A 27156-nucleotide genomic window follows, 5' to 3' on the forward strand; every position below is an offset into this window, starting at 1 on the left:
GTCCCCTTTCAGGGTGCAATGGCTTCGAGTCCTTACTCATTACCCTGAGCTATAAAACTCACATCCCAAAGCTGCTTCCCTGATAACACAATGTCCTTTTCAGGTGTTGACACAACCATTAGGCTCTTGCTGGGGACCAGGCCCCTCCCACAAGGGCAGTGAGATGGGTGTTTCCTAGGGCCTGGCGTTTGCTCAGCTCCAGGCCTATGGGACAACAGGATGGGTGGGGTGAGGGGACCCAGTCTCCAAATCCCCTCTCCAATGCTCAGCCTGACAAACCGTGCACACAGACATGACAGGGGATTGTAAAAATGCACCACAGACAATGTAGCTAATGTACCAGGGTCCCCTGCAAAGGAGCCAAGGGCCAGTCAGGAAGGAATGTGACCAAGGCACCCGGAAAGGAACCGCTTTTGTGAACATTGGTTTACTTCCTCTGTTTATCCCCTTCTCCAATGGGAAAGAGAGAGAGACAAGTGGAAAGAAAGGTTGGATTCTGGCAGTACTCCGAGAATAGCCCATGAGCCATTCATTCAGGCAGGATTTCTTTACAGGATGGATGAGCCAGGCGACCCAAATCAGCAGGACGAGTAAGTCCCATGTATTCAGATCCAGAGGGGCCTGGACACAGTTCAGAAAGAGCAGAGAATCCAAAGGCAGAGATGCTGACTCCTATGTGGAACTGCCAGTCAGGCAACGAAGGTTAATTTATGTTCAGTAAGGTAGCATGCAGCAGCACTGAGGTGAGGGGCCACCAGACTTTTGGGAATCTTCTGGATCCGGTCACTTTCAGGATTCTCAAATGCCACTTTTCAAAATTCTAGCCTTCTCTTATAAAGAATTCTCAAAATAGTAATGAAATGTAGCTCAGTTAGCACAGTGTTTTCTTAGCCTGCATAAAGCCTAAGCTCCATACTGAGCATCACATAAACCGAGTGCAGTAACGTATGCTTGTGACGAGCCCTTGGAGCAAAAGCAGGAGGATCAGAAGGTCAATCATCCTAGGCTACATGAGGAATTCTTGAACATCCCAAACTAAGGAGACCCTCACCAGAGAGAAGGCAGGGAAAGACGGGAAGAGGAAGCAGGTAAGGAGGGAAGAAGGGAGAGACAGAGACAGAGACAGAGACAGAGACAGACAGACAGACAGAGAATAAAATACTTATCATAAAGAATATGCTTTTAAAAACATTTGTGTGTGTGTGTGTATGCACGCACACATTCGAGCACAGGCGCACTTGTGTGTACACATATGTGACATACTAAAGCCAGTCTCAGGGTCTCCACCTCCCTAGCCTTGGGATGGCCACCTCTCGCCACCACTTCAGGCTTCTGTGAGGCCGAGGCTCAAACTAAGTCCTCAAGTTTATGCAACACATAGCTTGCCGACTGAGCCCTCTCCGGTCCCCTAAACAATCACCTTTAAATGTTGGAGGATAAATAGTGATGTCAGAAGGCAGGCTCGAAATAGCCCCAGTTCTACCCGAAGGACTAACCCAGAGGCCCAGCCATGAACTCCCCACAGTTTATGCAGCTCATTTTAAAGGGGAATAACAAGATTAATGTCACAAAGTAAGAATGAAGTCACTGGCCTCTTAGTCTCTCTATTTCCTGGTATTGTTTTCTTTTTGTCTTTTTTTTTTTTTTTCAGATTTTTTTGAGACAGTCTTACACAGTAACTCACGCTGGCCTCTAACTAAACACAATCCGCCTGCCTCAGCCTTCTTAAGTGCTAAGATTACAAGTATAAGCTACCATGCCTGGTTTATCGTAACATCTATTTTTTTAAAGACAGTTTTTAGCAGTAGTGGTACACGCTTTTAATCCCAGCACTCAGGAGACATAGACAGGCGAAGGTCTGTGAGTTTGAGACTAGCCTGCCTGGCCCACAAAGTGAGCTCCAGGACAGCCAGGGCTACACAGAGAAACCTTGACTCAAAGCAAAAAAATAAATAAATAAATAAACAAATGAATATATAACTAAGATTTTATTTATTATGTGTGAGTGTGAATGTGTACACACGTATACGTGTATGCACACCCACAAGGCACAGCCCACATGAAGAGATCAGAGGACAACTTATGGAAGTTAGTTCTTCTTACAAAGTTCCTTTCACTCTGTGGATCCAGGGCATCAACCTTGGGTCATCAGATTTAGCAACACACATCTTTACATAAACAAAATTCAACCTAGATACTCAATAGGTATTTATTGAATATAGGACAACATTTTTGTTTAATTTTTTTGTTTGTTTTGCATGTGTTGTTGTTTTACTATGTTTTTGGAGGACGGATTGTCACTTTTTAGCTCAGGCTGCCTGAGAACTCACCTGGTAGCCCAAGCAGGCCTCTAACTGAAGGCAACCCACCTGCCTCTGCTTTCCCCGGTGCTGTGCGTAACTGGAGGCACGAGCTGCCACAGCCATCTTAGAAAGTGCTTCCATCCTGTGATATTTATTCTGTGGACTTCCTAAACAGCAGAGCTGGATTTTTCCCTGTGATATTAGCCTTTAACATGTTTTAAAGAACTAACCCAAGTCAGGGGTGGTAGCTGGTGACTGTCACTCAGCACCAGAGAGGATGAGTCAGGAGGATGACCTACAGTTTGAGACCAGCCTAGGCTCCACAGTGAGTACCAGGCCAACTCAATCTACAGTGTGAGACCCCATTTAAAAAACACCTATGTCAAATCATTGTCTCTTCTCTCCTTCTCCCAAACTCCATATTATATCTCAAATCTTTCTCTGTGGCTAAGCTGATACAGTTTTGAAAAATGAGATCAAACAGATTGAAGACTGACGGAGGATACAGTTTACTACTCAAAGTGCTTCAGCAGTGTCTTGGTTCTTGTCCTGATTTCCCAGATTAAACCTTTACCAACATTGTTGCTCTTCTGAGCTTCTCTCTCTCTCTCTCTCTCTCTCTCTCTCTCTCTCTCTCTCTCTCTCTCTCTCTTTCCTCTCTCTCTTCTCTCTCCCTCTCCCTCCTCTCTCTTCTCTCTCCCTCTCCCTCCTCTCTCTCTCTCTCTCTCTCCCTCCTCTCTCTCTCTCTCTCTCTCTCTGAAAGCCCCGGCCCGAAAAAAAAGCAAAAAAAACCCTACCGGATCCAATTCCAAAGGAAACTTGAACCATTATCCTCTCCCTCTATAGATATTTTACAAAGCTTTTGCATCATCTTCTAGAAACAGCTTTGAAAATTAAATCGAAGTATGCCATGATGAAATGACAAAGAACTGGTGCTGTGCTGTTGCTACCTTACCTAAAACAAAGCGAAGCTCAGGCTGGCTAGCCTTGGGACTTTTCTTTTCCCTGTGCCCCCCACCCCACCCCCCTTACCCCTTCTCACTCCAGGAATGTCAAGAATTTGAATTCCTTGTTCTTAAGGTGAAAGGGCATTAACACAAATGGTCTTAGAACAGAAGCAGGGAATCCTGAGAGGTGGAACCAACCTGATGATAAAATCCCTCAGGTTCAAATTGACCCTCTTTCCTAGGTTCTTCAACAGGGTTCTGCTTCCTATGACCCTGCTTCCTAGATATGGTTTGAGAACAGTATCGTGACTATTGGTCATCAATCAGGAGCCAGCACGCTCTCCACTGCATATCACTCCTCTTACTGTTTTATTTCAACATTCAGCTTTAGACTTAAAATACTTGCTAAGAAAGCAGAGGCAGTTAATAACAGATTTGTAAGTGTGTGCCAGAGTTACCCATTCTGTCAGAAGGCAAAGGGAATATACAGCAGGTTTCAAACCGGTTACTTCATGTTGTGCGGACATCCCAGTCACCCCTCCACTGTGGTGTGATTCAAACAGTAGCAAAGCAAAATGAGAATGAACTGAGAAGCACCCAGCTGGCTTGCAGTGTCAAAGAGGAATAATCTCCTGACTGTAGTTATATCTGGACATCTCAGTCAGGGCGTTTGCCATTCTTCCTTTAAGATTGTCCCTGGAAGATACCCAAGAACAGCCGGCATATCACCAGAGGACCTAGAAGCTGCATCTGCCCAGGGATAAACTTCTCTAAACAACAGTAGAACTCACAATTCTCTCATTCAAGGAATGGATATCGCCTGCCGGGTTCACATGATCGCCTGGAGAATAACTACCATATTTGCTTTGGGATACTTCAAAAGAAAGCAACCCTGAAATTAGCTAGTGCTACCAAATTCTATGAGAGCTTGGCCATCACTTTGATACAATGTTACTTTGTTGTTTTAAAATATTTTAACTTTATTATTATTTTTATAGTATTATTCCAACAGACTGTTTAAAGGCAGTGATCACTAATACAGAACACACAGGGGCTAACAGTCAGCCAGGTGGCTCTCAGGACCAGGCCTGTCAGTGGCCAGGTCGCTGACATGCATGTTGGTAGCTGATACGCTGCTACCTTCATAGCTTAGGCTGCAAGAGAAGTGACAAAAAGACAGGTACCGCCGGGCCCATAGAAGCTATTTAATAAATACCATCAAAAATAATAATAAAAGGAAAAATAAACCCTCCAGAATACATCCACCTTAGGTCAACTGAAAGCAAGCTAGTTTGTTCAACCAAAAATCCAGAGAGAGAAAAAAAAAACATTAAAACAAAAAAACAAAAACAAAAAACAAAGAAAAAAAGCAGTTCCTAACACTAGCAGTAAATAAATTTATACAACAATTCAGTCTGTATAATATGATGAAATAAATCTACATCTTTTCTTATTTTGGTGCTTCTGAATTATACATACAAACAACAATTACAGGGACTGATTCACAGAGCATGTAGGCCTAGGCATGACATTCTCAAATCCTCAGCTGGTGAGATTACACACCGATTGCCCAGATCGGAAAGTTTTTCTTTTTTTTTTCTTTTTTTCTTATTTTTGCAGAGGCTCACAGCCTGGAACAAATGATTTGCCTACAACCTTTTTTTTTCTCGGATTTTTCTTTCTTTTCTTTTTTTTTTTAATTTCTTTTTTTTCTTCCCCATCCCCTCCTTTTTTTTCTTTTTTTTCTTTTTTCTTTTTTAAATGCATCAAACAACTAAAGGGAAACAAAACTGACAGCGTGCCCATTTGGACATCACACTTAGTTTCTTCTGTATCTCCATACTTTATTCTCCCTATATTCCTTAAAATTCTTGGCGTCCTTCATGCCTTTCTTACAGCTATCCAGGTACAATAAAGTCTTCCTCAAATGTACAGTATTTCTTACAATATAAGTTATATGCAATGTTCAGCAATATTTTTTTTCACAGCACTAGAGACCCTGTTAAATAGGGAATATGAGTCTGAATGGCTTATTCACAAATGGGATCCGGATTCAGTGGTTGGAACACAGACACCACCAGGGAGCTTCTTTGAAAAAAGAAGCAAACATTTTGCTTTCTGTCTTCAAAAACACAGATCTGTTGCTTTCGGGCTTCATGATACTGCTCCTGCGAAAAACCGCAAGTAGAAGGAGTCGGAGGAACTCTGCCGCAGACTTGGAGACTCCTCGCGCCTGTGGAGCAGGGCTTTGCCTCTCTAACCCATGGCGGTGACCATGCTGGATGGATGGTGAGGTCCGAAGGAGAGGCCGGAGGGCGGGTGCATGGGCGTCGGTGTGGTCAGCATGTGGCTGGAGTGGCTGAAGGGGGAGATGTGGCTCAGGGATGACATGTGTCTGGAGAGAGCGGCAGGGTTGAAGGAGCTGCTCTTGGGGAAGTCCTCCAGCGCGTCATGCACCTTTTTGCACTTTTTAGATTTGCTAGACATCTTCCGGTTTCGGGTCTGGATGCCTTCCTTCTTCATAGTCAGGGGTCTGTTAATCTAAACAAAGATCAATTTTTTTTTTTTACTTTTTTGCTTCCTTTGAAATGATAAAAGCTTTTGCACAGTAGCATGAGCCCTGTTCTCTGCCCCCCAGGCCAGGGATATGTTTCTGTGGTGGTGGACTCTTCTTCCTACTTGTTCCTTCCTTCTTTCCGGAAACCCAGGTACTGCAGGTCTCAGAGCACTGGGCTTCTGATTCAGTTGCTACTGCTTTCAAAGCCCACAGACCCCAAGCACAACTCAGCTAAGCTCATCAACATCCGATGAGGGAAGTTGGCACGTTCAGGGCCCACCTTGTATCCAGTATTTGACGACTAAAATGGGAACACCTGTCTTACTTCCTTAAAATTTCCCTAAGGGCTGGGCAGTGGTAGTGCACTCCTTTACTCCCAGCATTTGGGAAGCAGAGGCAGGTGTATTTCTGAGTCTGAGGCCAGCCTGGTCTAGAGTGAGTTCCAAGACAGCCAGGGCTATACAAAGAAATCCTATCTTGAAAAACAAAACAAAAAAGATTTCCCTAAAGTATTTCACAAGAAGATGGGGGGAAGAGGTCGCCCAACACCATTTTGTTGACTTCTCTGGGACTTGCCACACAGAGCCAGGAGTGAAGGCTCCTGTGTTGAAATCTATCTTTCTGGGAAAGTAGGTCTCCTGTGCCCCGCTCCAAGGTCTGGCTGTCACACTCTTCTACCTGGCTTCTTCACAAGATGATGTGCTAGAAACCCTTCCCCAGGAAATGTGTGTATTCTGAGACTTTGGAAGGAGGAGGGTTCTAGGAATGGAAGCCAGGGCCTCATCCGATAGGAGCTGCATCCACAGCCCTGGAACCTGAGCTAAAGCTGTAACTCTTCCAAAGGAGAACCCTGGGCCCACATCATCGAACACACCCTCAGTGCTTGAAAGCTGCTGCTTTCCCCTCACCTGCTTCTGCCCGAGCAACTAAAACCAACCAGTCAACAATGATTTCATAACAGCCAACAGGACCCAAAGTCCTTAAATGGCTTGTAAGGACACTCATGGTCACACATAAAAACATGTGAATGCATCAGATAAAGATGAAAAACCTTACTCTGGAGATTTCCAAGACATGCTGGCAGATACCTAGAATGCAGAGACAGGAAGATTTGGAGTTCTAGGCTAGCATGGGCTACTAGTAAGACTCTCATTGAAAGAGAGGGGTAGAAAAAGAGAGAGAGATAGACAGAGAGGGAGAGAGAGAGAGAGAGAGAGAGAGAGAGAGAGAGAGAGAGAGAGAGAGAGAGACTGACTTTGATAGAGACTTTGATACCTGAACATCCTTTTGGTTCCTGAATGTCCTTTACTTTGGGAACCCAGAATCAAGCATGGGACTTTATACAAAACTAATAGAGGCCTCTCTTCATGAAGGGCCAAGCAAGTGAATGTCACCAGTATACATCTGCCACAAAGAATCAACTGCATATCTGGCTGTGTTTCCAGGGATGCAACCAAGAATCTCAATGAGAGGCAGGCAGTCCTGCCTGCCATCCTAAAGGTAAAGAGCCCCAGTGTCCAGGATTCTCAGATGTGGAGTAAAAGACTGCCTGGGCTCCAGTAGTCACACCTCCTCTTCTGAGGCTTAACATGACAGGTAAGGAAGAAAAGATCCAGATAGCTAAGAAGGACCAAGTTTCTAGGTACGTTAAGCACCTGACTTCCTAGTGCTGGCAGAGGTCACCAGAAAGGGCTACAGAGCCCTACACTGGAGCCTCAGACCTTATTTGTCCCTGTGACAGGAAGACAAGGTGAGGAGAAGCCAAAGAGCCAAAGTCAGTGCCAGAAAAATGTCTCAGGGCTCCTTCTCCAGGTTGTCAGGAAGATAAAGCCACCGCCCACAGAGATGACAGGTATCCACCCCACATCAGACCTTCCCTAAGATAAAGTCTAGATACACCACTGTGTACAGCGATCACTAGATGTACACAGCCAGATATCTACATATAATATCTGGTTACACCAATAGCTACACGGCCACAGATAGCTAGCTAGTCACAACACACCTAGATACGCTGATGCAGAGATAGGGAATCATCGAAACACTTAGATAAGAGGAGAGGAGCCCGTGGCGTACATGTACAGACACAGTATGGGCAGAGGACATCACACGCCAAGAAAATGGCCTTAGATTATTATCTCAGTGTTAAATACACCAAAGTTGCCTCCCTTAACGAATCTGTGCTAAGCCAAATGGCAGAAAAAGGAGAAGGGGGAGGAGGAGAGGGAGGAAGAGGAGGATGAAGAAGAGGAGAGGGAGGAAGAGGAGAGGGAGGAGGAGGGGGGAGGAGGGGGAGGAGAAGCAAAAATATGCATTAAGAACGAGAAAATTCTCTCCCCTCACGTTAAGCTTCTAACTGCAGCACTTGGGGGCTGAAGCAGGGTAACTGCTTCATCCAGGAAGGCGTAAGGAATGTGCACTAGAGGAAACGGCAATAGGTTGAGAGCAAGCATGACTCAGCACTCGCCTCCCGCATCAAGCCCTGCATTCCGTCCCTGTTGCCCCACAGAAGAAATCATCCTCATCCAATCATTATCTTTCAAAACTACGCATTCGGGTGCATAGTTAGGTGAGAAGCCAGCTTCATCGGAGCTCACCACCACTGCTCAAAGCAGTATAGGGAGCTAGTTTCCTAGAATTCTATGACTCCATGGAGGTGGTAGAGAAACACACACATAGCAGTTTGTGGAGAGCTTGTGACACTGTGAAGTCAGATTGTTTTACCAAGAAGTTGTGACACCCTGCACACTCTATGTATGTGCTTTCCTAGTACAGCTGAAATCGAGTCTTTGCCCTGTCTACACTGTGGGGCTTTCTGAGGTTCCCGTGTCATCAAGTATCATGGACACTCTTAGCTGGAAGTTGTAGCTCAGAAAATATCCATACAGGCTGTAGGGAGACATGGAGAGGGTACTAAGTGCTAATATTCCAGTTCTGATTGTAACCACAAACCTTTCTAACTCCTCTGCCTCGCATTTGAAAGCAGGACTTAATTTAACTGCTGCTAAACCCATGTGTATCACGGCCCCAGGAGTAGGGAAAGAGAGCAGATTCTACTTAGGAGGCCTCCGGATTCCTCATTCTGGGTAACACTGAAGGGGACCATGTCAAGAGATGTGAGTTTAGACTCCAAAGGAATATCAGAAACTTTATCCCAGAAAGGGGGGAGAGGGATTGGCTTCCTTTTCAATTCCCAGGTACTCCTGGATAAAGTGAGTTACTTTGAGAATAGCCACAAGCAAAAATTTCTGCTTCTTCCTCATTCCTCCCAGACTCTGCCAAAGGTAAAGGACTTCAGAAGAATCGGTTAAAGTTGAGGAACAACAGAGTTGTGACTTTGGGAGGTGGAGGGGAAGGTTAGGAATCACTACATATTTGAGGTTGTCTTCTGCTACGTAGTGAGTTCAAGGCTACCTTGGGCAATATGAAACCCTGTCTCAAAAAAAAAAAAAGGGGGGGGGGTGTGGGTAGAGCCATCTAGACTCTAGTGACTGGCAGTTACCTTATGCTAATGAGGTCTAGAAGGCAGAAGTAACCATTTCTTTTCCCTACCATTCCAACCTTAATTCTTCCCCCCAGTTGTGTACAAATGAAAAACTGGTTGGGACAGGGACAATTAATAAAATTTCAATTCATGTTTGTCACACAAGGGACCATTTGTAGTTCACAGCACAGGGACAGCCAAGGCTTTGTGCAACCAAATCTATCGGTAACCAAATCTACCTATCCTAGTTGGCTCAGAAATGGATGGCAAAACCACATATTTATATTTATGTATCTTTTTCCCTTCCTCCTACAAGGGAGGTGAGCTCTCTCACCCCCACCCCAGCCCACCCCCTATCTCATGAAAGGGAACATCAAAACAGAACTATGATTTCTTTTTTCCTTTTTTTTTTTTTTAAACATAGGGTCTCTTAAGTAGTCCTGGCTATCTGACAATTCACTGTGTAGATCAGGCTGCCCCAGAACTCACAGTCTACCTGCATCTGTCTCCTAAGCACTGGAATTAAAGGCAACGTGTCACCTGACCTCGATTTAGAACTGATAATTTTCCTGTTTTCCAAGACTTTCCCCCCTTAAAACGTACACAGCTCTGTATGATATTTACCAGGTGTTAACCTCACATAAAAACTGTCAAAAACATACTTAATGGGTAGTAGGCTGTATTCTTCTCTATCTTTGATGTTGTTTTTGAGGCAGGGTCTTGCTATGTAGCCTTGGTTGGCCTGGTTCTAGCTATGTATTGGCATCCAACTCATGACGGTCTTCCTGTCTCAGTTTTCTAAGTGCCAGTATTATGGGCATGCTACCAAACCTGTGTTCCCTCTCTGTCTCAAACCCCTTCCGTCTCGGCAAAGATGTTTTCAAAACTATGTGTGGACACATGTAGTGACACTCATCTGTAATCCTGTCATTCTGGAAGCTGCCACAGGAGGCCCAGGAGTTTAAGGACAGCCCCCTCTACACATAACATTCAAAGCTAGCCTGGGCTATATAAAATATGTGTCTCAGGAAACCAAGAAATACAAATAATAAACTCAGCCCTAACTGACAAATTGCTTAGCTCCAAAGAAGGTGACTGAAACTCCTCAGAAATCTAACCACTGGTATAGTTTCCCGGTCGTGGTCAGGACACCTACCCCGCCCTATCCCGGCTGGTTCCAGTCTCACTTACATTGTGGAGCTTGTAGTACAGCCCACAGGCATTGCAGACGGGGTCCCCATTAGCGTTCCTCCTCCAGAGGGTGGTGGTGGTAGTCTGACAGTTTGCGCAGGATGTCCCTGCTCTCCTTGCTGCAGACTGGGGATGGGGAGAGAGGAGAGGATAAAATTGATAAAATTGGAACACACAGTAAATATGTTGGTAGAGCTATGAAGATCAGCTCGGAGGCCCAAAAAAAAAAAAAAGACATTGAAATCAAAACTAGCAAGTGGGCCACATGAAAGTCAGCAAGATCCCAGCTCATCCTTGAGAAGAAAGATGCAAGCGATCTAGCAGTCTTGGGCCTCCGCAGGAAAATACCAACCGTGTGGGAGAAGCAGGATCTCAGTGCCACCTCTTTGGGGACATCACCAGCTCCCTCTATCCCCAAGTTCTATATCTTTTAGAGTGACAATTTCCAATTAGCCAGGCTAATTTGGGCACCAAGTTCTTCTGTCATTTCCATTCGTCACTCTCAGGCCCATATGGCTTCTTTTTCAAGAAAGACAATCAAAAACATTGATCTCTACCTCAGCTACTGGCTGACAGGGGACAGTAAGAACAAAGAAAAGGAAGGGAGGGATGAGCTGGGAAGCCACTTGTAAGACAGATTCCCTCCCCCCCTCACTCCCCCCCCACACACATACACATCAAAAATTGTTAAATTAGCTGGGCATAGTGGTGCCTGCTGGAATTCCAGCACTCTGAGGCTGAGGCAGGAGGATTGCTGCTAGTAATCATGGTGGGAGAGGAGAGCAAGTGAAAATAAGCTACGCTAATACAGATGTGGGAAGAGAGCCTAATGAAACCCAAGACTGTGCATGCTAAACTAAAATAATGATTTCTATAGAGACAAATAAAAACATATATTTTAGAGACTGCATCACACACACACACACACACAAAACTTGATTCTGGAGAGTACGGTTCTACATAAGAGATTTTATCCTTTCAGAAGTAAGTGAGTGTATATGTGTATATATGATGTGTGTGTGCACGTGCGTGTGTATGTGTGTGTGATGCACTCAGGGTGCCATGATTTTGGAGCAGGACATTCTGAGTCAACAAGCCCTGGCTGGATCACCCTGCTGCCATCCCACACAGCTGACAGTTTCAGATTTGCCACTCCCGGGATAGTCGCCCTTGCTGTCTTTAGGTAAGTAGCCATCAGGTAATGAGATAATCCCAAAACAAAACGAAACAAAATGATATTTTGATGATTTAGTAGAAATTCTGAACACCCCCTTCCCAGGCAGCTCTAGTTTCACGCCGCCTGGGTGAAGTTACACATTTCCTATCTGTTGTTCTCTGGGGAGGTGGAAAGCAGCCACAGGTCAAATATCAGTCTCATGTTGAATTTTAATTCCTTGGCTATTTAGATTTGGTGGCTCACTCACTTCTGCTATTCCCGCACCTGAAAACTTGAAAGACTGAAGCAAGACTGCAACCAGCATGAGGCCAGCCTGGGCTACATGGGAAGTTTCAGGCCAGTGTGGGCACAAAGAGAGATCCTGTCTCAAAAATTAAATTAAAATGTTTTTAGCTCTGCTTTAAAAAAAACAGGGAGAGATTTCTTTTACCTTTCGTGCATGTGACTTTATTGGCCGACTTTTCTACGCACATTTTCTTAATGAAAAATTAAACTCAGAACTATTAAAAGAAAATGGACCTGTGGGCTATTAAGATGGCTCACGGTTAAAGGCACTCACAACCGAGGCTGACAACCTGAATTAGATCCCTAAATGTGAGTGGCGTTGAAAAAGAACCGAGTTAAACAGGTTGTCCTTTAGGTACAACCGCGCGCATGCGCGCACGCACACACGTGTACGTCTTTTCCGTACAACCCCACCTGTGCGCGCGCACACAAAATTAAAAGAAAATGGAGCTGTTACTTCTAACACACTACCCTCTTTCTCACCCTGAAAAGAAAATGTTCATTCAAAATAAGTCTGGATCCTGAGCTCAAAATTAATAGTAAAGGAAAAGAACAGAAGACAAAGCATTGGGTTGCATTAAGAAAGTTCTGGAAACTGGAGAGTCAGCTCAGTGGAAAGGCTGTTTAACAATAGCAAAAGGCCTGGGCTGTATCCCCAGCACCCCAAAAAAGAAAGACAAGAAAAGTATAGAAAAGTAGAAAGGAAGGAAGGAAGGAGGAAGTGGGGAGGAAATGGAAGGAAAGATGGAAGAAGAAAGGAAAATAGATTCTGGTATGATTTTAAGAACATGAAACTAAAAACTACATTGCCCTTGCTTACTGTCTATCAATTCTATATCAAGCACAAAGCTGCAGCAAACATGTTTGGAAACTGAGTGGCGATTTTGAATTCAACAGACATATTCCCTTCCTTTCAAACTTGTAAGATGCCCTCCAACTCAAGTCCTGCGGGCTTTAAATAGCCAAACTCAGACTTTTTTTTTTCCTCCCCAGTAATTCTTTTTGGGGTTATAAGGAGGTGAAATTAAAAACAGCCCTTCTCTGTCATCGTGGAGAAGGCGCTGCCCGGTTTGAAAATCAGCCACTCAGACCCGAGAGCGTTGATGCTGATTCTGGTGCCTTTGGCCACCTGCCTTTGTGAAATGTGATCATTTAATACTTAAGTAACCATTTCCCTCTTGTGCTCTCTGGAAGAAAGTCCTACTGAAAACCAACGCCTGATCAGTTGTGACAATTATGTTACATGCGATTATTATCACCTTCCAATGGCATTTCAGAAGAAATATTCAGATAAAGCCCAACAGTGTCCACTCAGGCAAGCAGCTTTCCCAACTCAATAATTTTGAATATATAATGTAAATATATAACACCAACTAGTACAATGAGCACTCTAAAGAAAGAATTCAGTACATATATAAATAATCCTTCACACTATATTGTAAATATCATTAAGTACACACGAGTGCCAGACACATCTCAGTTAGACAGAGTTTAGGTAAACTTACAGAACTGTGCAGAGCCACACTGCTGGACTTAGTGGAAGAGGCATCAGTAAGCCCCTAAATTAGGCAAGCCACTCAACCCTTTCTAGTTGTAAAACATGAGATAATTCTGGAATACTAGTATGTGTGGTGCGGGAGGGGAGCTATAGATCTGGCCATCAGTTGTCTCTTCTATGCCAGTGTTAGATCTGTATCTCATGAAGAAGCTAGCTACGTTATGGGCTGGGTCGTCATCAGTGGGGTCTGCAAATGCGGAAGAGAAAACTAGCAAGCTAGAAAGGCGGAGCAAAAGGGACTGTAAGAAAGCAGAAAATATGGCTGCAGTGTCCTTAACATGCACAAGCCTGGGCTTCTATACTCCAGCATGAACGTAGGAGAAGGAAAGAAAAAAAAAAAACCTGAAAAGTTCAACATGTTTCAAATTAGAGCTCATGTAATGGAGGAGGGGCTAATGTGATAGCTCCAGAGCATAACAGTGCTGTGGTCAAGTCTGATGCTACAGGTTCAATCCCCAGAACTCCCAGAGTGGGAGAACACTAACTCTTCCTGCAAGTGATCTTCTGACATACACACACACACACACACACACCAACGTTAAAGAGAGAAAAGGAACGTCTCTGTGTAGCATATCAATTGTAATGGAACTGAAAATATCAATACCCAACCCCAACCAGGGAAGACCATTAAGATAGCTTAACCTGTGACAGCCTGTGAACTCTAGAATTAAAAGCAATCATTACTCAGAGTTCCACAGACTTCCTATGAAAGGTGAGTAAAGGCAAACCTACATAAACTGGTAGTAGAGCCTTCCCCTTCGTTCTCTGTATAACCAGAGAAACCCTCCACCGTCCATCAGAAAACTCAGATTTTTCAGAACTTTTTAAACTGATTTCTTTTTTTTGGTCTTTACTTTAAAATTAAAAACTGCAATTGTACCACGACTTATTTCAACTAGAAGGTTTTTGCTGTTGGTTTTATTTCTTTTTTGGTTTTTTTTCTTAGGCCGGGCTCTGAATGATTCACGGCATTCTTCTGCGGTGTGCTCACACTCATTCAGAGCTAACACCTCCAGCCATTTTTTTAAAATGCTTCTTGTTCTGATCCGTCTAAACATCTTGATGTTTAAGTTGGGGAAGCTGAGTTGTTGTTTATGAGTTATCTCTAGCACTCAGATATCCGGCAGCTTTTTCCTAGGAAGTTGGCTTTGCACATAAAAGAAAGGAAAAAAAAAAAAAAAACCTAAACTGCATGGGGGGGCGGGGTGACTGTTAGAGAAAAGAGCAAAGATCAGATAGAATGAGGCCTAGAGATCTAAGATTGCCAAAAAAAAAAAAAAAAGTTAAAGTCATGTAGACACTTCCACCCCTAGAAAGTTTGCCTTTTTCTAAAGAGGATGTGAAAGGTGTTAAATCGTGTCGCTGTCTAACAGGGAAGACGAATAATGCTTTAAGGAAGGGGAGGGGTGTCTCATCTGTTCGGGTTTTTGCTCCACTTTTCCCCCTTAGAAACTGCATGGGGAAATCCTTAGCCTCTGTTCGCTTCCTCGCTTTCAGCTTTCTGATCTGGCCTGTACATGTCATCGATGCTAACCACTCTTACTGTCCCAGGTACACACACTCATGCCTTGCAAGCCACACCAAGGTTCCAAAGTCAAGTTTACAACAGACACCTCCTGTTCGACTCCTTTCTAAATCCTCAATGGTTTGGGCTTCTCTCAATGATTCCTAATTATCAAAAGGCTCAGGAGAGAAGGAGTGCATTCGGTAGAGCAGGAACCTCTCACGCTACGGAGAGTTGCTCAAGGGAAATAAAAGTGAAGATGAGACCACAAGTTAAGACAGGAATCACATACAGAAAGTTTTCAGAGTGTCAGACCAAGAAGCAGAAAAATACCAGAGACTGACTGTAAAATTCAGTTAAGTAACCATCAATCCCATGGTCCCGGCTAGCTATAAACTCAGTATGTGGCTGAAGCTGGACTTGAACTCCTGATCTTGTGGCTCAAACTCCTAAATTCTGGGATTACAGGAGTGCACTATCACAATATGGAGTCCTTTTAATCTTAACGCATTGATATCAGAGGATCATCGACAGCCCTAGGTGTGGAACAACCTCCTCAGAGTCTTCTACAACTTCCAAAGTATGCTCTAAAAGGTTCCTGGGATATTTCATTCCCCACATTAAATTTCTCTCTGTGACACAGCAATTATTGACACAGTGGTCCTGATGTGGCTAAGATTGGGAAATATATTCAGATGTGATAACTGGCAAATTAGTATCCTTAAATTTAAGAAGTTACTTAACCATGAAAGATGAAAATATGAAGTTTTTTTCTGTATCTAATTTGAAAAAATATAGAAGGAGAAGAGATAAAAGAAATAACAGGGGGAGGAAAAACAGTAAAAAGAAGGGAGGAAAAATAAAGAAGAGAAAGCGACCAGGCCAATTTCCTACAGAAAGCCGTCCTTCTCAGAGACGACATGAAAAACACAAAACAGATACATGAGTTCAGTCCTTCTAAGAACTTACCAGCCTTCGCTTGGGCTTGATGAGGGGCCGGTTCTGCCCATTCATTTTATGGTAGAGTCCACAGGCGTTGCAAAGGTAGTGCCCGGTACCATCTCGCCGCCACAGTGGGGTAGAGGTTGCCCCGCAGTTCACACACTCCCTGCCTTCTGGAAACAAGGTCACAGATAAGTCACTTAGGGAAGGAAAGCAAACCAAAAGGAAGCAACACTTAGAATGATGAGGGAGGGTCTGTGAGACCCCTCAGTGACCTGGCACTTGCCCCCAAGCCTGCAAATCTGAATCCCATCCTTGAGATACACAGGGTGGTAGGAGAGAACCAACTCCCCAGACACATAATGAGATAAGAAGGGAAAATAAAACCAAAAACTTTTCAAACTCTTGGGAGTGGGGAAAATGATTACAAAGTGATACAAAGTTGCAACCCTCTGGGCCTGACTTAACTCTTCCCGGTTACAAACAGACTGCAGGTGAGTAAATTTGACATGTCTCACTTGGTGAGGAAGATAGAGCGGGAAAAGAAAAAGGGAGACTGAACCTTAAAACATTTCCCTAAGAGCATGCTGTGCAAAGATCAGTCCGTGGCCAAAGCCAAAGACTTCTTTCATTTTTTTCAAAAGGAAAAGTAAAGGAAGCAAGGGACGGTGACCCAGTTCATCACCGAGTCCTTCTCTATAGACTGACTCCGTAACAGAGATCAGGATGGAAAGAAAAGAAAGATTAACCAATGGCTAGAGAGATAAACAGATAATAGATAGATGTACACATTGATCAGGTTGAGTGGCTAAAACTTCACATTTTTTAACTTCCAATAAACCTATAAATTCCCCTCATTACAAAGTCATCAACTAAGGCCCAGCAGGATTGACTCATCCGCTATCCTCACAACTTGTCTGTCAAAAAATGCCAACATTTCCCATAGGTTTGAAGCTGCTATTAGATGAATTAAAGTCAGACTCTAGCCCAGCCTGGCTAGCCAGGGGCTGATGGAAAGAAACACAGACCAGCCTTTAGGCAGGAGTTCCGCAAGAGGGACAAAGCCAGGAGAGAAAAGGGCAGAAGAGATAGAATGAAGGTCAGACACAGATTAGGAGGAGAGGTAAGTTAGTCAAGGAGGTGGGGGGGGGGGGATGTCAGTCCCCTCATTAACTGAGGCCCAGCTGCAGCTTCTCTTTTTCCAAAACTACAAATAAACAAACAGAAAACCAGCCCAGCCAGGTTTGTTCACTCTCAGAAGCAAGGCTAAAGCCAGACAGAAACCCACTCCAGAAAGTTCCTCAGTAGAAATGGATCCCTGGAAGAAAAGTGTCCAAAGAGACTTCTTTCCAACATCCTAAGGGGAAAAAGATTCTGTCTAAAAGAACCTCTTCTACTTTGGGGAATGTGGAGAGAGACACTAGAATGCTTAGTTCCTCAAGCCAAGAAGGGAGTAGGGACCCCAATCTCCAGGAACAAGCAGCTCAACTCCAGAGGGTCTACTACAGAGGCGAGGCAAGGTGATGAGGGGGAGATATTCAGGGTCCATGGGAAAATGTAGATTAGCTTTGAGAGGGTCTAAAGCTATATCTTTATAGTAGGGCACTTGTCTCCCATGCACAAGGCACTTGGTTTGATGCCCTGCACTTAAAGGGATCCCTTTGTTTTGAGAGATTAATCGATGACAAACAAAGTAAAGAAAGAAACTCCAGAAGATCAATTGGGAATTCTGGCTTCCCAGAAAAGGAACAAAATCTACCTTGGGAGAGAAAAAACTTAATGATTTTTAAAAGGCCCCAGATCAAACCCAAAGGGGTAATCACACGTGTGGGCCTGTCACGTCACCTTCTCCAGGGACAATTCTAAGAAGTTATCACCACAATTTAACTCCAACCCTCTCTATCAAGTGGCCAGAAAACCATGAAAAATATTCTCTCATTTCACTGTCCTCATTACTCAGGGACCATGTGTAAACATGCCTTTGCAAAAAATGATTTAAGCAGAGATTTTTTTTTCTCAATCTGAATTACAGAAAAGGCTCCTTAGCTTGGGGAGAAGTCTCTCTTGTTATCCTAGAGCCCCTGGGACTAGATATAAAACATCACATGTACAGCCAAAGGTACTTCCCTAGGAACTAGGTTAACTTTTTCTGGTTCCCTTCATAGGTTCTGGGGTGCTTCATACTCAGACAACTTTCACACAGGATCAAACTCTGATGGGATATGGCTAATGGATATGGAGTGGGTGAGGAAGTACCAGCCATAGAGCCGTGGCCAAGGAGACCTTTTGCCTTTGGCTTCTCAAATGCCCACTACATCCACAACCAGCATGCTAGAAGAGAACAGCATAGGCCACAAGCCAGCCAAAGCCTGCTTTTTATCCTGTCTGCACAGGGGCCACTTAGGTTCCCTTCCCTGCATAAGCACCATGCAGAAAGGCTCACTGAAGCTTGCTGGCTACATGTTCCCTGCACCAGGCACAGCAGAAGGGTAGTAAAGAGGCCGGCTGCCTCTGAGCAGCATAAATACCTAGGCACCCTGACCCCGCTGAGGGGATCTCCCAGCCTGTGGCCAGGCTGATTTCCTTTCCTTTGTCAGGCAGGAGGGAGGAAGACAGCTTCCTTTTCAGAGGGCTCTTGAAAGCAAAGACCAACAACGGTTGCTCTCAGGCAAGGCCCTGCACAGTAGAGCAATTTTCTGTCTTGATTCACTCTGTACGTTTTCGGCTGGGCTGCCTTGCGTGGGTTTTCCTCTTGTCATTTCTCTTGCCTCTACTGTGACTTCAGCACACAGCCAATTTTCCTAATGGAGGGCCCGACTATCCTGCTTTCTGTCTTTCTCTTGCCTCTCTCCCTGTCTGCTGTGAGCTGCCAGGCAGACACCTCTCTTAGGTGACAAGAACCACAGAGCGGTGAGGCCTCTTGACATTCAACAGCCATTTTCAAATGCCCCTTGGGCTTCTGACCGAAACCCTGAAACTGGGCTGTGTAGGAACAGGAGGGTAAGATATTTTTCTCAGGAAGGTGGAGGGGGATACCCACATCTCAGGGAAACTGAGGGAAAATAATGGTGGAGGCGGGGGAGGGGTTGAAGGGAGCAACATCGTCAGCTTTGTCTTTTGTTCACAAAGACACATCTGAGACCAAGACCAAGACTGAAAGCAAGGCAGGCCCTGACCACAGCTTTCTCCAAAGCAGAGCAACAATCCAGACTAGCACCTCTTTTCTGTCTCCTCCAATAAAAGCATCTGCAAAGAGGAAAGAGAAAGGAAAGGGAGAGGGAGGGCATGGTGAAGAGGGAAGGGAAGGAGAAGGGAGCTAAACCTAAGAGAATCCCCTCTACAAGAATTCTGACTAGTCTACCCTCTACATCCTGAGGGCTTCTAGAAACTTCTCTCTATACTCCAAAAGTGCCATCTCCTTTGCAGGTCAGGCACACCACTCTGGCTTTTTATGACTGTGAGAAAGGAATAACAAGGAGGAAATAGAAAGCCAAACTACAATAATTTCCCTCCTCCACCAAAATAATAAATAAACAAACTTTATGCATAGGATCTGGTTTAGAAAGGGCCTAGTACTGACCTGTCTCTGCCCCTAACCCCTCCCATCCCCCTTCACAAGCCTAAAGAAAGAGAAGAGAGAAAGAAAGCGATCAAACCAAGGACCAAAAGTGTGCAAACCTAAATAGGTAGAAAAGAAACCTGGACACCAGAGTCTCTTGGAAAGTCATAGTCCCCCCTCCCCCTCACAGCCACTACTTTAGCCTCAGAGACCAGGCTCTTCCCTGACCTCAGAGCCTAGCCAGTATAGAGCATTTTTGTTTTGCTTTGTTTTTAAACCCCATTGCAACTTCAAAACACACAGGCTTCTGTCCCTTGATCTCAGCCCTCCAGCGGAACGTTAGGAGGCAAACAGTCAGTCCCCTTTGGCTCTTTCTAGTCCACCGCCCTCACTTCCCTCAAGCCTGGTTCTTGCCCAGGCACCTTTAGCAGATCACACTGCTCCCTCTGCTCTCCTTCCTCTAGCTCCCCTTTCGACTCTACCAATGAGGCTACCTCCTTCTCCCTCCTGCCTACTTTCATGTACTGAACATGCAGGTCTGAGTTTTTCTGTCGGCCTAACCGCATCCGGACTCTATTAAAGTTCCTGGCCCAGGATAAACAATGCAACTGTCGCGTGCAGCCGTCTGAAAATAATTGGATTAGCTAAAACATATCAACTAAATAGAGACAGTCCTGCTCAGGCAGTCAGAGTGAATGTCACCCTGGGAAGAAAAACAGAAAGAGAAAGGGGAGGGAGAGAGAAAAAAAGAAAATCCTGAAACTGCCTTCCTGGTTACTGGCCCCCCAGTACCCTCTGAGGTCGTCCAAACCTAAGCACGCCCTGAAGACTGCTCATCAGCCCTTTATACACAAGGGATTGTTTTTGTAACCACTGTGATCTGTGTAGTTGATACGGCCCAATCTGAAATGAACACACCTTAGGAGACATAACAATCTTCACAAAAAAATCCTTTCTAAAAATACACTTCAGTCTGATCACGATCTCATCTGAATGAAAGGCTTCCAGTAGCCACAAATTGAGAGCGAATTTGTCTTATTTCTAAAGCGAAGAAAAATTCTGCCTGTGTATGCTTTTCCTGCAATGACCTCAATAGAATAAATCTCTCACTGTGCTGGGAAACACACTCTCCTCTTTTGAGGGAAAGGGGAAGAGGCAGAAAAAGCAGAGGCATATACCTGCAGAATCTTTTTCAGCCTACTTATCACACCTGGCTTCCAATCAACTCCCAGGAATCATGCTAAGCTGGGCCTCTGGCCCCTGTTAACACTGAATGCTCCAAAAGACACTGTAGGTAACTGACTAGATGGAGCACTTGTCTTCCTTTGCCCCTGTATCCCACCAGAGAGCCACCTCCTGCCCTCAGAAGTTCATCTGAGAGTTCCTTTTCCATGCAAAGCCTGCTCCTTTTACAAAGTGTCTGCCTCCTTCCCAAATGACACAGATACTCACTTTATTTATACACATCTCTATAAAGGGCAGTCCTTGGCTATAGCCCCAGTGACCCTCTGTGAGTGGAAGGGAGAGGAACAGTCCCTCCGACAGAGGCCAAAGGGGTCATAGGAAGGACCTGTGTTTGTTTAGGTTGGAGGAGGTTTCATTTTAGCTTTAAACACTACAGATTTATTCCTGGAGTCTTCCATTTGGTCTTGGAAACTAAAGGGTAGTGGTTGAATCCAGAAGTCCCTCAGCAGACAGGAGGAGAGGGTCTCCATTTGTTTTTGTTCGCCTTTTTCCTTGCCCAGCTCACTGGAGTGGGGAGGAGAGGACAGGGAGGGCTACAATTAGATCACACTTCCCCTCTGCTGTCTAAGTCAGTAGGAATTAAGACATATCACATTCTTCCCAGGCTAGAGGAATGGAAGAAAGTGGACTGGAAGATACCTGTAGCCCTCCCAGAGACCCTTATTTTGCAGGAAAGGAAGCCCCCCTTTTCTGCCCTGACCTGGATATAGTGCAAATAGGAGGGAGCAAAAGAAAGATTCCCAGGGGTGGAGATGGCGCTTACCTGTGCTGGATCGTGCCTTGGGCCTCGACTTACATCCGAACCCGGTAGGGGATCCTCCCAGCAGGCTGCTGGGTGGGAAGAGTCCGGAGCTGTACTCGGGCACATAGGGCGGATAGGTGGTAATGGGGTGGTGGGCTGAGGAAGAGGCCCCTCCCAGGGTGGTCATGCTGCCTCGGGAGTGAGACGTCTCCAGCTTCATGCTATCCGACAGCTGCACCTGATACTTGAGGCACTCTTTCTCATCTTGCCTGGCCGACCCGGCGGATCCCGGGGTGGACAGCGACGGGTCTGGGGAGACGTCCTTCGGAGGGGTGGGCGGGAAGGTGAAGAGATGCGGACTGGAGTGGCCCGCGGCCAGCGAAGAGGATGAAGCCGGAGGGTAGACGGACAGAGGCCCCGGAGAGCCGTGGTGGATGGACGTCTTGGAGAAGGGACTGAGGTTCCAGGGCGAGGCGGTGTGGTGGCTGCTCAGGGCTTTGCCGCCATCCAGCCAGGGCAGAGATCCGTGCAGCAGAGGCGGGCGGCATACCTGGCTCCCTGAGATGCCAGCGATGGCGGGGAGGGGTGGGGGAGTAAAAAAAAAAAAAAAATACCGCAGTGAGAGCTGCCCTGAGACACACCTGGAGATTTCTCCCCTGGCGCCCCCAACCTCCCAGTCTGCAAACCTCTAGGCTCAACCACAATTGAGCTCAAACATAACTTTAATCTCCGTGGTCCCAGGAGTACCAGGCCCACATGCCTCAAGATAGAAGCAGGCCCTGTCCACACCCACCAACTCTAAAACGAAAGACCCGGTCCTAATACTCCAGAGGAGTTGCAAGGACATGGAGAAAGGTCTCTTGGCTTATTTGTCCTCTCCAAATGAAGTCTAAACCAGATTCCCCTGGGGTCTGTCTCTAGAACCTGCCTTGATTTATTGGTTTCTTTCAATGGCCCTGATTCTCCCACCGCAGACTTAATCCCAACCAGCCTGATAAGAGAGTCAGCGTGAATGATGGGCCCTGAACGGTGAAGCAGGACCACACCACTCCTCAAGTACAGGGAGAGGCCCAGCTCCCAACACCCTAACGCAAGGGAAGGCAGGGTGCTTTTGAGAGTTAATGGCAGAAAACTTTAATGCTTGCTTAGAATTGGCAAAGCTGCTTCCAGAAGGCCCGAGATGGAAATTTGCAAGGAAATTTTTATCGCCCAAACCTTTGAAGGTATCCATACCTAAATTCTGAGATTCCCTCCCCATTCCCCTTCTCTTTCTTCACCCATCCAACTCTTATAGGAAAAGAAAGGAAAGGAAAAGAAAAGAAGCCCCTAGGCCCTGGAGACTTTCCTGTTCACCGGGGCATTCTGTGAATTTTCACCTGAGACACAAAATTCCAGTGTATGTGTTTATTTCAAACGAAGGGTGACTCATATACACAGTATGTTTAGCCTTCACTTAAAATACACAATGTTAAGGCGGTCATGAGTTATCCAAGCCCATACTCTCTGATAGGGTAACCTTTAAACTCCAAGCGCAAATCTACACCCTTATTGATCTTTCAATCCAGTATCTGCCTCGACATTTGACATTCTAGTCAACCATTAAGAACAATACTGAAACTAAAATCTTAAGTGAGAGGAAGGGGAGGGGAATCAAGAGAGATGGAGAATTCTCTTGAACGCCAAGGGTTAAGGTTCTTTTTTTTTTTTAAATGCAGGAAGTTGTATAGTAAATAACATTAGGTCTGATCTACCTCATTTCCACTTAACTGCTAATCTGCACACAACACGAGCAAAGAGCGCCCCATCCGCAGAAATGACGGTTTAAAACCTGGCGACTCTAGGGTAGAGGATGCCTGCTGGCCGGAGGGGCTAGGTCATAAGGCGCCTCTGAGGAGGGAGACCTGAGCAGACCTCTGGCCAGCTAAGAAAACTGTCTACCTTCTTTCCTTCAAAAACATTTTTTTTTTTTGCTCGTTTAAGCGCATAAACGTACAGCTGGGGAGTGTTAAGAGTCTCCTGTCTCAACCACACGAGGATGGGTTTCTTTCTTTCTTTTTCTCTCTTTTTTTTTAAACACCTCAGAACTCCCCTAAATTTCTCAAGGTGAATGGTCAGGGGGAGGAGGCAACTGGAAACACTCCTACTTAAAAAGAAACTTTGATGTAGCCTAAATCTTTGAGGAGCCCTTAAGAACTACAGTAGGCCAGAGGAGAAAATGCAGCCAGGATTGCTAGCAATTAAGCTAAAAGCAAAGAAAATTCTGTGTAGCCGGGAGTCTAAGCAGACCTGACTTCTCTTCAGCTTAAGGCTTTCTCCCCCTGCACTGTGGCAACCACCAGATTCTCTTCCTCACGCCACTGGTAGGTAGGAAACTTGCCTAAAACTCAAATGCACTAGCTTTTGAGGGTGGGGAACAAAAGAAAATAGAAATAAATACACGTGTTTTGGGCCTTTTCTGAAATATAAACAGAGAAACAAATTGCAAGGCTCTGGTGGAAGACTCCTTCCACCAGATAACTAGAAACTGGAAGCCCTTCGAAGGAGCCCAGTTCCAGGCCGGCCTGGTCCGCACTGCTGCCCGGCCTGAAAGGCTCGGCGCCTGAAGGCAGAGCTTGAGATTTCTCCCCAGCTGCAAAATCTACAACCCCTTGTAGACCAGGGCTGTATCTCTGCGCTTGCCAGGTGAGTGCCTGGCCCAAAGGACACCGGAAAAGAGAGATGCCTGCTGCACTCTTTTATATATGTATATATAAAAACATTCTCCCAACTAGCAACACTGCTTCCTCGCCCATTTCCGGGCCCCCGGTTTGTTTGTTTGTTTGTTTGTTTTTTTAATGAACTAGTAACACACTTAGGGGCTTTGGCTTGCTCTGTCCAGCCAGGGTCTCTGGCGGTCTCCTGGACTCAGAAAAACAGGCGCGGATCCAGAGGGTTCCAGCACTAAGGTGGACTCACCGTGGTGGGTCGGAGGATACCTCTGCACCGTAGCCCTGACCGAGTTTCCGTAGTAGGACGGGACGTGGTTGCCTTGACCATCGATGTTAAACAGTACGTCCACCTCTTCCGTCAGCGGGTACTGAGCCGGGTCCATGTACGAATGGCCGAGGCCCGGGTGGTGCGTGTCTGGGTGCTGCCCGTTGAGGACCGCGGGGTGATGGTGGCTCACCCAGCGCGGCTGGTCCGCAGTCACCTCCATGCCCTCGGCTGTGCTCGCGCCCTCTACGCCGGGCCCGGAACCCTCGCGGGTAGAGGGAGGGCTGTCGGCCTGGGAGGTCCGCGGACTCCTGTCGTCGGAGGCCCAGGAGAGGGGTCGTTTAATGGTTTGTTTGCAGTGAAGTGGATAGAAAAGGTGGGCAAAAAGGACGGTTGAGGGAGGAAAGAAAAATCTTTGCGGGACAGCTTAGCAAAAGAAAAGAAGAAAAGAAAGAAAAGGGAAAGAATGCTAAAAGAGGGAGACCCCTCCCCCGAAAAAAAAAAAGCAGACACGGAGGAATAAAGGAGCCAAAGAAAAAGAAAAAAAAAAGAAAAAAAAGGAAAGAGAGAAAGAGGAATCCAAGTATGGCCACACTGCACACTGGTTCCTTGGCGCTCAGAGAAGATTGCTCCTCCGATCACCTGCAAGAGAGAGAAAGAGAGACCCGGATGAGCTCTCAGCACCTTTAACACCTGAAATTCTGGAAGGCACGAGGTCTTCGCGAGCTACCCGCAGGGCCGACTCACCCGGGACGTGCACACGCACGCGAAGACCCAGAGGGAAAGGAAGCCAAGCTCCCCAGCACACCTCCAACACCCAGGCTCGCAGGAGCCCGGGACTGACTAAGCAATTAAAACTTGGGGACAAGTCCTCCCTGGAAGACACGGCCCCAGGATCTTTCCAACCACTACAAATCCTCCAAAAGGAGAAAGCTGAGCTTTTAGTTTATAAAAATCAAACAAACACACAAATAAACCCCCAACACACACACACACAAACAAAAAACAAAAAACAAAAAACAAAAAAACCAGTCCCTCCAACAGGGAGAGATATCAAACTTAAAAAAAAAAAAAGTCACAATACCAACCTGAGTAGCAAGGAGCAGAGAGGAGGAGGAGGAGGCGTGTGACCAGCCCGGTCAGATTGCGTAGCTCTCTATGTCTCGTTCTCTCAGTCTCTCTCTCTCTCTCCCTCTCTTTTCCTCTCCCTTTCTCAGTATTTTTTTTTTTACAGGGAATGCATTCTTTCTGAAACTATCAAGACGGCGCCAGGCAGCTCAGTGTTCGCAGACAGCTGTGGCGCGACGCAACTTAAGGAGGTTCTAGTGTCATCCGCGCCGAGGGGGAGGAGCCTGGCGCTGGCAGGAGGGGACACGATCCTCAGCACAAGGAAACTGCAACCCAAACCCGCTCCAGGACTTCACCTCCACCCCCATCCCATCGCCCCCACCCCCGCACACCGCCGCCCCTCCTCCCGCCCCTCTACTGACCGGAAAGGGGCGCCGCCAAGGGCCGCCTAGGGCAGAGGGGCCGCGGGCAGGGTGGGCGAGGCCGGCCGGGGCTTGGGGCAGAGGGGACAGGCAGGAGGGAATTCGCTCTCTGGCCCTTTAAAAGTGGCAAAGCCAATTCATTCGGGCTCAGTAGATTATTCCGTACCAGTGAAACCCGGCCGCCCCATTCATAAAGCTTATTTCCATAAGCAGACTTTTCTTTTACATACTTTAAAAAAAAGAGCAAACTTTTAAATTAGGATTCAAGCCAGAACATTGTTTCAGTTTATATCAGCTTAGGGACTATGTGCATGTAAAACTGGTCAGAAAAGTTTCATGGCAAAGTTATTGAAGATTTGCCTCCTGAACCAGTTTCCTGGGAGGCTGCTGAGTCGCGCAAAGGACCTGGGCTTTGATTCGGACGCCCGCGTTATGGCTATGGTCTCCGCTTGCTTCCCCAAACCTCTCCAGCGCGAACAGCGTCAGCTGTTGAAACTGTCTTTTTCAGATCTAATGATATAATCAATGCGTGCTTTTGACTTGAGTGACAACGTGATGCGAAGAAAGCTGAATTGGTAAGACTTAGGCTCACTAGTCCCCAAAGTACGGTGTACAACTAACTTGATCTTTGCTGGAGTGGCCTAACTTTTTCCCTTCACCCAGCTCGGGGTGCTACTTTACTCTGCTTTCACCCAAGGAAAACGGTCCCCTCCATAATCCCCTACCCTGACCTCCGAGGTGGAACCCAGCAGCAACTTCCCTGGACATGGTGGGTCTCTGGGCCCGGGTCTAGTGGGTGGGCAGCAAAGCTGACACAAGGAGAGAAGTTGGAAGACGCCCAGTGGAGGAGGCGGGGCGGACGAGGGCGGGACCATTTGTAAGGACCAATCATCAGGAGATACCACGACCGGGCCGCAGTCGCCCCGCCCCACGGGCTCCAACCTCTGCGGCCCTGTTCAGTCCTTTGAGTCACTGCATCCCCTAGTGGCGTTGAGGTTTCTGCAGCCTGGGTCCAGAAAACACAGCCCGGATGAGCAAGGTCTGAAAGAGACTTCGGGTGCACCCCAGGGCAGAGTAAGAGAAGGTGTTCCCGTTCCACCCTCCGGGGCAGAGAGCTTCGCTTTGGAGGGTTACTGGAATTGAAGGCGTCATTCCCTCTTTATTTCTTTACCCCATAATATTTCCCACCGAATCAAAAC

General features: G+C 46.2%; 1 protein-coding gene across 4 annotated transcripts; it reads right to left on the reverse strand.

Moving 5' to 3' along the window:
- Positions 1–4205: 4205 nt before the first annotated feature.
- Gata3 (GATA binding protein 3) lies at positions 4206–25816 on the reverse strand. 4 transcript variants are annotated; one of them, XM_028764874.1, is made up of 6 exons: positions 25556–25816; positions 24450–25109; positions 21516–22052; positions 15976–16118; positions 10483–10608; positions 4206–5791 (listed from the first exon to the last, which is right to left on the reverse strand). In XM_028764874.1, the coding sequence occupies exons 2-6, from the start codon at positions 24688–24690 to the stop codon at positions 5507–5509; spliced, it is 1332 nt and encodes a 443-aa protein (XP_028620707.1). In that variant the 5' UTR covers positions 24691–25109; positions 25556–25816; the 3' UTR covers positions 4206–5506. The 4 variants fall into 4 exon arrangements, with proteins under 4 accessions (XP_028620707.1, XP_028620706.1, XP_028620709.1 ...); XM_028764873.1 differs by having other exon boundaries at positions 15976–16121; XM_028764876.1 differs by having other exon boundaries at positions 5616–5783.
- Positions 25817–27156: the final 1340 nt, after the last annotated feature.

Source organism: Grammomys surdaster, unplaced genomic scaffold (genome assembly GCF_004785775.1).
Source record: "Grammomys surdaster isolate TR1022 unplaced genomic scaffold, NIH_TR_1.0 146, whole genome shotgun sequence".
Lineage (NCBI taxonomy): Eukaryota > Metazoa > Chordata > Mammalia > Rodentia > Muridae > Grammomys > Grammomys surdaster.